The sequence below is a fragment of the Mauremys reevesii genome, linkage group 13 (assembly GCF_016161935.1).
Source record: "Mauremys reevesii isolate NIE-2019 linkage group 13, ASM1616193v1, whole genome shotgun sequence".
Taxonomy (NCBI): domain Eukaryota; kingdom Metazoa; phylum Chordata; order Testudines; family Geoemydidae; genus Mauremys; species Mauremys reevesii.
This window is the reverse complement of record NC_052635.1, coordinates 1,410,762-1,421,598: the sequence shown is the minus strand read 5'-3', so window position 1 is coordinate 1,421,598 and position 10,837 is coordinate 1,410,762. Positions and strand designations below refer to the sequence as shown.

Here is a 10,837-nt window from a genome sequence, read left to right as displayed (position 1 = left end):
TGGTGGTGTTAAGTGTGCAAATGACTTGTAGTTCTGTATTTTCCCTTTGAAATCTGTTTTTTAAGTTTTTTTGGTTGAAGTGTGGATACTTTTAAATCTGTTATTGAATGTCCATGGAGATTGAAGTGTTTTCCTACTGGCTTTTGTATGTTACCATACCATCAGGATCTTGGATTGATAATATTTGAGGAAATAATGCCATTTGAACCTGTTATTTGACCAGTACACATCATTATTACATTAAAAAACACACCACCAAAGAGAGTTAACACACGAGTCCCACTGAATTTCAGGGAGAGTTGGACAACTCCCTTTTACTCCTTTGAAAAATCTCATCTAAAATAGATTGAGGTGCTTTACTGTAAATAAGAAATTATGCGGATTGTGTCTTCCTTCTCTTCTTTATGCAACTGAGTGAGAAATAAAGCCATGGAGACTGGGAACCAAACCAGAGTGAAGGAATTTGTCACAGTCCGTGTCAATGCTGATTCCCCACTCTGGCACTTCGAGTGCAGAAGGTGGGGGCCCGCAAGGACTCCACAAATTAATACTGGCCATTCCAGGCTGGTAATGCTGCTGCCACTCAAGTGAAAACTGCCTTCTGCCAATCCAGAAAAAAACACCGAAGTTGGGAAGATTTTTTCGGAGGCCCCTCGGCTTTACCACCCCTCCCTCGGGGCAGCCGAGAAGAAAACAAAAGAAAAGGGAAGCTCAGCTGTTGTATCAGCTGATTAACATATGCACAGCCTCTTTACCTCCTGAAACACAGAAACCTAATCATGGTCTAAAAAAGGGTAAATTTTATTGAAAAGAAAAAGAAAACACATCTCACAACTCAGGCTGTTAGGGATTAAACACCAAAAATGACTTTCTTGGGGTCCAACTTAAAGGTTACAAGCAAACAAAAATGAAACAAAAGCACCTGGGGTTAGCACAGAGGAATCCACCAAAATGAAGAATTAAATTTAATTGCATGTTACTAGACATTCCTCATCTACTTACATACCTGTGGTTTCAAATGAGTAGTTTCTAGGTATGATGCTGTTATACGGGGCCCAAACCTTATAGCATGTTGCTGCCCTGTCTCTCACTCAGAAGAGAGAACAAAAGACCTCTACACCCAGCAGTTTTACCCCACTTGAAATGGTGCAGCTTCCCTAGTGGTTCCCCTGGTCAGGTGCCAACCCATTTTAAGATTCCCTCTTAACCCTTTACAGGTAAGGCAATTAGGGTACAGATGCTAAGGAGGATTCTATAGCTAACTGAATGGTTGGGGACTTACACAAGGAAGCTACCCCCACCCCCTCATTTATCACAGTAGGATTTCTGGGCAACTCCATATTCAAAATCCTGGTCTTCCTACTTCTTCTGGTGATCTACGTGCTGATGCTTATGGGGTATGTGGTGATCATAGCCTTGGTGTAGAGTGATTACTGCATCCACAGTCCAATGTACTGCTTTCTCTGCAACTTGTCCTTCTAAGGGATATGGTTCACCACGGTCATCCTTCCCAAAACAATGAAAGAAATAGCTTGATGTGCTGACATAAGTTTTATCAGTGGGTGTTTCACCGAAACCTATTTCTATTTCTTCCTTGGGACCTTGGAATATATCCTGGTAGCCATAATGTCTTTTGATAGATAAATACCAATTGTAAGCCTTTGTATTGCCCAGCCATCATGAATGGGCAATTGGCTCTTCCATTGATTATTGGTACCTACTTGGGAGCCTTTAAATCAGTTCTCTGCCCAACCATCCTGGCGTCCCGCTTGCCATTCTATGGCCACAAATGTCATTAAACATTTCTTCTGTGACATAAGATCCCTTTTTAACCTGACTTGTACAGACAGAGAAATCATTGAATGGGTGAGGTCCCTATACACTTCCACTGTGGTGCTTAGCAATTTGCTCCTAACAACAGTGACCTATGTGTACGTCATCCCCACCATCTTACACATCCCATTCACCACCGGTCGGCAAAAGGATTTTCCACCTGTGCAGCTCACATTGCGGTGGCGTCCATCTTCTACAGCTGCTCCATTTTCATGTACATATTACCCCAAAAGAGCCACGCATCGTGGTTGTACAAAGCAGCAGCCAGTCTTCACACAGTGGTCACCCTTTGGCTAACCCCGTTCATATGCCACCTCAGGAATGAGAAAGTAAGTGACTTTTTCAAAGACATGCTCAGATGGGAAAGGGTGGCTGTCCTCAAAAGGGTCTGAAAAACTTTACATTGTGATTCATAATTTGCAAAGATCAAGGAATGAAGTGGATATTCAGATGCATCAAATGACTTAGGATCCTAAGTTCCATTTTTTAAAGTGACTAAGTGTCAGATTGTTAAAAAAAATGTGACATCTAAATATGCATATACATGCCTAGTGGGACTTTCAAAGGGATTTCAATGTGGGTTGCATGCTTTGAAAATCCCATTAAGTGCCTACCTGCACCATTATGCACCCAAATATTTTTAAGACAATTAGGAGCTTAATTTAAATTCTATTGTTTTTTTTCAATTAAAGGTTTCAAATGCCAAGACACTTTTGAAAATGGGACTTAAGCACCCAATTACCTTAAAAAAATCTGTCCCTAACTCCAATGAGGCATTGAACTCAATGAACATTAGGGAGCTCTATACCTTTTAAAATCTGGTGCTAAGGATCTCAAGTCATTTAGACGCTTTGAAAAAATGTTACATTGGTCCCATTTTCAAAAATGACCAAGGGCACCTCGGTCCCATTCACTCAGTATGACAATGGATCGGGTTCAAACACCCTGCTCTAATATTAAGAAAGTGCTTGTGTGATAAATTAGTTTATTATTGTTAATAATAGATGAACAGAAAACAAATATGACAGAGGTAACAGGCTTTACTCAAGAACGTTTAAATGTCGAAAAAATGCACAATTAAGGTTGCCTGATGATAGATGTGCCCTTTCAGAACATTGAGTTCTGCAAAACTTCAAAGCTATAAATTGCAAGACACAGTTTGAATGAAAGACTCTCAACATAAAACTCTTATCCCTTGAAAATTGCACACAATATGACAATAGGATAGTCTCTCTGCAACTCTCTCTCTCTCTCTCTGATGGTGTGGTTAGTTGAGAAGGCAGTAGGCAGTGAGACAACTACAGACTTTCAGCTGGAATTTAAAATGAAAGAGAAGCACCATGTGGTTTCCTCAGATGACCAGAGCTGCAGGTGCAACTGAGAGTTGCTAGATCTCTGTCCTTCAGAGCTCTGCTGCCATCGTTTGCTCAATGGCGGGTATAGCTACAGCTGTCTCATTCCCCTGCCTGTGTTAACAACTCCCATCATTGTACAGGGCACCACATGCTCTCACTTCCTGACCCTTTCCTGCTTCCGTGTGGTCATTACGCAATAGACGTCTCTGTCTAATTCTGCTGCCCTCTAGAGAGAACTGCACCAAAGGAATTCATGTTCACTCCTGACCATTGCAGACTGGTAGCAGATTAGGATAAGAGTCCAGATCGCCTCTCTCCCTGTCCAGTATTGTCACTGATATCAGATAGATATAGTGTAGCTCAAATGATACGCTGTGGCTCAAACAAAAGTCACGGGTTTGTTACAGAAATGACTGGAGTTGGTTTCTCCGATGTGTGTCATGCAGCGGGGCACAATGTTGTCAGAATGGTTTTTGTGGCCTCAAAATTCTGTCACCCTGTCCTCCAGTTCAACATTTCAGCCAGATGCAGGACCCACTGGGTGGGATGGTCACATGTAAGGGTCCTTTTTGCCATTCAAATTCGTGGGTCCTTATTGTTGGCATTTTAGTAACACCTGAAGGGTCCCAACCAAGAACAAGGTCCCAGTGTGCCGGGTGCTGCCCCTACGCACCACAGGAGACAGGCCTTGCACTGAACGGGTTTCAGTCTAAACAGAGAAGCCTGACAAAGGAATCAGAGACAGGGGATGTCAGTTGCTTCACTTCACATTGTAGATCGGTGTCACTACAAAGAACAGAACCAAAATTTCCTGATTCCGGCTCCAGTGGCCTAACAAGCAAACCATGCTGCTTCCTGATCATGATTTTATTTGAAGAACACAAGCTAAAATTGCAGACACCAAAGTGAAGCCCTATGTCTCTCAGGGTAAAATGTAAAACCCTTTAGACAAGACCTAGAACAAGGCCTGTTCACCAAGGACCTCATATTTTGAGGACTGATGTGCGACTCCATTGCTGAAGAGCCCTTTACTGTCCATATGCTGAGGGGTGAAGTTCATGTGAGAGAGAGATTGGCTAAGTGAGAGGAGGCCCGTTCCAGGGGAGATGCTGTAGGAGAGGAAGCCAGGCAGCGATCACTGTGCATTTGTCGCACAGTGGTAAGTAGCGGTGTCTGCAGATGTGAGACTGTCTATCGTTAGCTTGTCAGTGGAGCCGCCAGTGGAGGAGGTGACATGTCCTTTGAATTCATCCGAGATGTAGATGGGGTAACTTGGTCTGAAGGATGCTATCTGGACCATATTTTCCCCTTGGGGAAGGCGCAACCATTGCATATGACGGTCATTAACATTGTACCCAGAAACAGTGCAGTCCAGCGTAATGGAGTTCTCTGGCTCTGCCTCTGCAGAACTTGAATGGGTTAAAGTGATCACGGCCACCCAGCTTGTAAAAGAAAGAGAACAGAGATATTATTATATCATTTCCTCAATGGCGGGTATAGCGAACACTGTCTCATTCCCTACCTGTGTTAACAACTCATGGTCATTGTACAGGACACCGCATGCTCTCAATTCCTGACCCTTTCCTACTTCCGGATGGTCACTACTAAATAGACTTCTCTGTCTCATTCCTCAAGTTCTGCTGCCCTCTGGAGACTACTGCACCAAGGAATTCATGTTCACTATCAACCATTGCAGACTGGTGGCAGATTAGAATTGGAGTCAAGATCACCTCCCTCTCTGTCCAGTATTGTCACCAATATCAGATACATATACTGCAGCTCAAAAGACATGCTTTGGCTCAAATAAAAGTTTGTTACAAAAATGCCTGGCATGTGTGTCATGCACAGAGACAAAATGTTCTCAGAATGTTTTTTTTCCAACTTCAGAAATCTGTGACTCTGTCCTCCATGCTCCTTAAAACATGAGTGCTCCAGTTCAACATTTCTTCTGGATGCAGAACCCACTGGGTGGGATGGTCTTATGTAAGGGTCCTTTCTGCCATTCAAATCCACGGGTCATTATTCTTGGCATTTTAGTAACACCTGAAGGGTCCCAACCAAGATCAGGATTTCAGTGTGTTGGGTGCTGCCCCTACGCGCCACAGGAGACAGGCCTTGCACCCAAGAGGTTTCACTCTAAACAGACAAGCCAGACAAAGGGAGTCACTTGCGTCACTTCACATTGGTTCTGTTCTAGGCTGTGACACTGATCTACAAATTCTCTTGATTCCCACTTTGGTGGCCTAACCTGCAACGATGCTGCTTCCCGGTCACAAGTTGATTTGAACGACACACGTTGAAATTGCAGAGACCAAAGCCACAAATCGCTGGGTAAAATTCTACCTTTGGAGAGGCAGGAGAGCAAGGCCTGTTCCCCAAGGAGCCCCTACTCTGAGCGCTGGTGTGAGAGTCCGATGATGCTTGGCCCCTCTACTGGCCTTGTACCAGGGGTGAAGTTCATGCACAGAGAAAAATGGGTTGAGTGAGAGGAGGCCAGTTCCACAAGGGATATTGTAGGAGAGGAAGCCAGGCAGCGACCACTGTGCATGGCTGGCAGAGTACGAAGTAGCTGTGTCTGCCGCGGAGAGTCTGTCTCTCTTTAGCTTGTCAGTGGCACCACTGGTGGATGGGGTAACCTGTCCTTTGAACTCATTCGCGATGTAGGTGGTGTAACCTGTTCTGAAGGCTGCTAGCCAGACCGGACCTTTCCCAGGGCCTTGTCGGATCCAGCTCAAATGGTGGTCATTGATGTTATACCCAGAGATGACACAGTCCAGGATAAGGGAACTGTCTGGCTCTGCTTGGGCAGAACTCATCTGGGTTAAAGTTACTGCGGCCCTGCAGCCTGTAAAAGAAACAGAACAGGGATACTGTTATATCACATACAACCAGGAGGTTAGTCTAATCGGCAACAGACATTTCAGGGGCAGATGCAGTGGGCAATTAGAAAATAACCAGCCGATATGAGAAGCTTTAGCTTAGGGTTGGCCCATTGATGTCATCAGTTCCTGGTATATATAAGGGGAAAACATGCAACACCTTGCAAGAGGCTGTATCTTGCTGCTCACCTGAGAGGATGCACCACATGATAACACAGAAACAATGTAACAACTGCATAACTGCTGACAACCTTTCCTGTTGTGCAATGGGTTGGTGCAGGGCCAGCCCTAGGCAGAGCAAACCAAGCACATGCTTGGGGAGGCACATTTTCAGGGTCACTGTTCTGGCCATCTTTTTTCTTTTTTCTCTTCAGGCAGCAAAACCCTAGAGCCGGCCCTGGCAGCAGCACATGGTGTGCAGGGGGCACCCTGGGGCCACTGCGGTTCACACCCTGGGGGAACAGCGCCTGCACCTTGTGGCTGGGTCACGCAGGCTCCCAGCGGGGCACACAGAGGTGCCTGCAGGTGCCTCAGGGGGGCCACCACCCAGCGCCACAACCGGGGCTGGGCAGAAGCGGCTTGAGCTGCCCAGGGACTGTGGCAGGGCGGCCAGAAGCAGCGGCGGGGCCATAGAGGATGGGGTGCTGCCATGTGGGGCCCACGTCCCGCTCTCTGGGTCTCTGCTCCCCCTGGGGCTACAGTGCCCCGGCTCCTCAGCCCCCTGCCAGGGCGGTCCCCCAGCTCTGCCCTCCTGGGTCCCGGCCGGTCCTGGAGGCGGGACCCTGGGCTGAGGCGTGGCCTGGGAGCCCCACTGCTTATCCCGACCCTGTCAGTGCCAGACTAGCTGGAGGTGAGGGGGCAGTGGGCAGAGTCAGCACTGGTGGCGGGGATCCCAGGGCTGGGGCAGCAGGGGGTGTGGATCGGGAAGGGCATTGGTGGGGGGTTGAGAACCCAGTGCTGGGTTGGGGGGGCAGCCAAAATTATTTTTGCTTGGGGTGGCAAAAAACCTAGAGCCGGCCCTGTTGCTCAGGTTTGGTGCCCACTGAAATAGCCGCGGGGTCTGGGCTGCAGCAGGGGGCGTCTCTGTGTCCCCCCTGTTCCCGGACTCACAGCACCGTTTCTGGGACAGAAGCGAAACAGCCTGGGAGCTGCAGGGCGGCTTCTCCCAGGAGAGAGACTCTGCCCCTCCTCAGAGCTGGGGGGTTTCCTGCGTGCTCCGGGAGTTACACCTCCCTTATGTCCCCGCAGACACTCCGTTTCCTTTCCCTCCCAGCACTCAGCGCACCGGGCCTGAGCCCCTCCCCCCGATCTGTGCTCCCCCAGCAGCTGACTTTACCCCTCTGAGACTGGGACCCGGAGGTTTTTGTTCCAGCTCCCACAGGCTGCGCCGCGTTGTGCGTCTGTAGCAGCGCAGTGATACCGGGCGGTGTCCTCCCGTCTCAGGCGGCTCATTCCCAGGTACAGCTCGCTCTTGGCGTTGTCTCTGGAGATGGTGAATCGACCTTGAACCCAAGACGCGTAATACGGACTAGACCCATCGTCGTAAATACGTGAGACAAACTCCGGGCTCTTCCCGGGACTCTGCCGGTACCAGAACATGTTGTAGCTGCTGAAGCGGAAGCCGGAGCCTTTACAGGAGAGGCGGATGGACTCCCCTTCATTTCTAACAGCCCCCCCGGACTCCACCAGCTGCATCTGGGACTGGGCACCTGAGGGGGAAACACGTTAATGATCATAATGATCATTGTTCACACCTATGGGCTGTCACTAGGGTGATAAGGGGCATCTAAACCACAGAAATAGACAGAGAGACAAGTTGCGGGCTAATACAGTGGAGGAAAGTATAGATGGAGAGAGAACAGAGTAAAGGGGAAATGCGGATGGATAGAGAGATAATGCAATACAGGAACAATGGATGGATGAATAGCTAGTGGAGGATTAGATACATAGAAAGACATGATATAGTGCTGAGAATTAAATGATGTATAGATAAGACTGAAGAAAGAAAGAAAGAAAGAAAGAATATACAGACCCCTGCAACTAAAACACATACTCTGAATGTTCCCTGTATTTTCAAACATTTTCTCACCTTTCCAAGCTGCTAAAATGAGCACAAACTGTACCCACACTGGCATTGCTCTGAGCTGTAGGGTAATTTCTTACTGTAAAGAAAAGGAGGGTTTAGCGCCTAACTGCACAAACACAAGGCGCGGCCGCTTCTGCCTATTGCAGCCTCCCAGCTGCTGCTGCGGGGTTTGGAAGGGAAATGAAGTCACCCCCCTTCCCACACCACACCCTGCCCTGGAGAGGGGCGGAGACTCCGGTCAGATGGTGTCATGGCGCCCTGGGAGCAGGGCGGGTTATTCTGAGGTTCTTACACTGACCCGAAGTGTGTCAGGCGCTACAGGGGAGAAGCGCAAACCCAGAGCTCTGCTCCCAGCACCTCACGGCCTAGACCCCGTGAGAATATAATATGGCCAGTCTCAGTCAGACCAAAGGTCCATCTAACCCAGTGTCCTCTCTCTCGACACTGGCCAACACCAGGTGACCAGGGGGAATGAACAGAACCGATAATCATCAAGTGATCCCTCCCCTGTCGTTCATTCCCACCTTCTGGCAATGACTGAGATTGTTTTCTTTAGTGATAACAGCTAATTTAGACCCCATCATTTTATATATATAGGTGGGATTATGTTTTCCAAAGTCCATTACTTTGCATTTATTAACATTAAATTTCATCTGCCATTTTTTCTCCCAGTTTTGGGAGATCCTTTTGTAGCTCTTCACAATCTGCCAGGTACTTAATTATCTTTAGTAATTGTATATCATCTGCACATTTTGCCACCTCACTGGTTACCCCTTTTTCCAGATCATTGATGAATATGTTGAATAGGACTGGTCCCAGAACAGACCCTTGGGGGACACCACTATTTACCTCTCTCCATTCTGAAAACTGACCATTTATTCCTACCCTTTGTTTCCTGTCTTTTAATCAGTTACCGTTCCATGAGAGAACCTTCCCTCTTATCCCATGGCAGCTTACTTTGCTTAAGAGCCTTTGGTGAGGGAGCTTGTGAAAGGCTTTCTGAAAATTTAAGTTCACTACGTCCTCTGGATCCCCTTTGTCCACATGCTTGTTGACCCGCTCAAAGAATCCTAGTAGATTGATGAGGCATGATTTCCCTTTACTAAAACCATGTTGACTCTTCCCCAACAAATTATGTTCATCTCTCCGTCCGACAAAATTGTTCTTTATTATAGTTTCAACCAGTTTCCCCAGTACTGAAGTGTGGCTTAAAGGCCTATAATTGCTGTGATCACCTCTGGAAACCTTTTAAAAAATTAAGAAATTCTGCAGCGTAGGTCTGAGATCCTCCTGCTGCAAACCCCTGCTCACCCCTCACACAACCACACGTACACACAACTCCTCCATCTCTCTCTCTCTCTCTCTCTCTCCAGCTCACACATTCACACTGTCACACACAGCCAGAGACATGCGTGTTGTGTCATGGCCAGTTTTTCTCATCACTGTCCCTGCAACAGCCCCTGCAGGGAGTAGGGGCCTTCAGGCCCATGCAGTGCACAGGGAGAGCGTCCTCTTTTTGTCCCGGCAGCCCCCCTTTCATAGAACTGGAAGGAGGATGGGTGGGGCCAGCCTTGGGAGTGGGGGTGTTGGTCACACACTGGGGGAAAGGGTCAGTTGGGAGAAGACTGGCAACCAGTGGGGTTGGGATTTCCTGTGTCCCCTGGGAGTCATATCTCCCCTGTGACTCATGCAGAGACTCATAAGAACATAAGAACGGCCATACTGGGTCAGACCAAAGGTCCATCCAGTCCAGTATCCTGTCTCCCGACAGTGGCCAATGCCAGGTGCCCCAGGGGGAATGAACAGAACAGTGAATCATCAAGTGATCCATCCCCTGTCGCTCATTCCCAGCTTCTGGCAAACAGAGGTTAGGGACAGCATCCCTGCCCATCCTGGTAATAGCCATTGATGGACCTATCCTCCGTGAATTTATCTAGTTCTTTATTTAACCCTGTTATAGTTTTGGCCTTCATGACATCCTCTGGCAAGGAGTTCCACAGATTGACTGCTTGTTGAGTGAAGAAATACTTCCCTTTACTTATTTTAAACCTGCTGCCTATTAATTTCATTTGGTGACCCCTTGTTCTTGCATTATGAGAAGTAGTAAACAACACTTCCTTATCTACTTATTCTACACCACTCATGATTTTATAGCCCTCAATCATATCTCCCCTTAGCCGTTTCTTTTCCAAGCTGAAAAGCCCCAGTCTTATTAATCTCTCCTCATACAGAATCCGTTCCATACCCCTAATCATTTTGTCGACATTTTCTGAATCTTTTCCAATTCCAATATTTCTTTTTTTTGAGATGGGACTACCACATCTGCACAGAGTATTGAAGATGTGAGGATACCATACATTTATATAGAGGCAAGATTATATTTTCTGTCCTATTATCTAAACCTTTCTTAATGATTCCCAACACTCTGTTGGCTTTTTTGACTGCTGCAGCACATTGAGCAAATATTTTCAGAGAACTATCCACAGTGACTCGAAGATCTCTTTCTTCAGTAGTAACAGCTAATTTAGACCCCATCCTTTTATATGTATAGTTGGGATTATGTTTCCCAATGTGCATTGCTCTCGATTTATCAACATTGAATTTCATCTGCCATTGGTCACCCAGCTTTGGGAGATCCCTTTGTAGCTCTTCACAGTCTGCCTGGGACTTAATTATCTCAAGTA

The 10,837-nt window shown here is 47.1% G+C and overlaps 1 gene segment (V, D, J or C); it reads right to left on the bottom strand.

Moving 5' to 3' along the window:
- Nucleotides 1–4,223: 4,223 nt before the first annotated feature.
- On the bottom strand, nt 4,224–8,294 carry LOC120379820. The segment is given in 3 exon segments: nt 4,224–6,033; nt 7,404–7,776; nt 8,157–8,294. Coding segments are annotated over 3 exon segments (513 nt in total).
- Nucleotides 8,295–10,837: the final 2,543 nt, after the last annotated feature.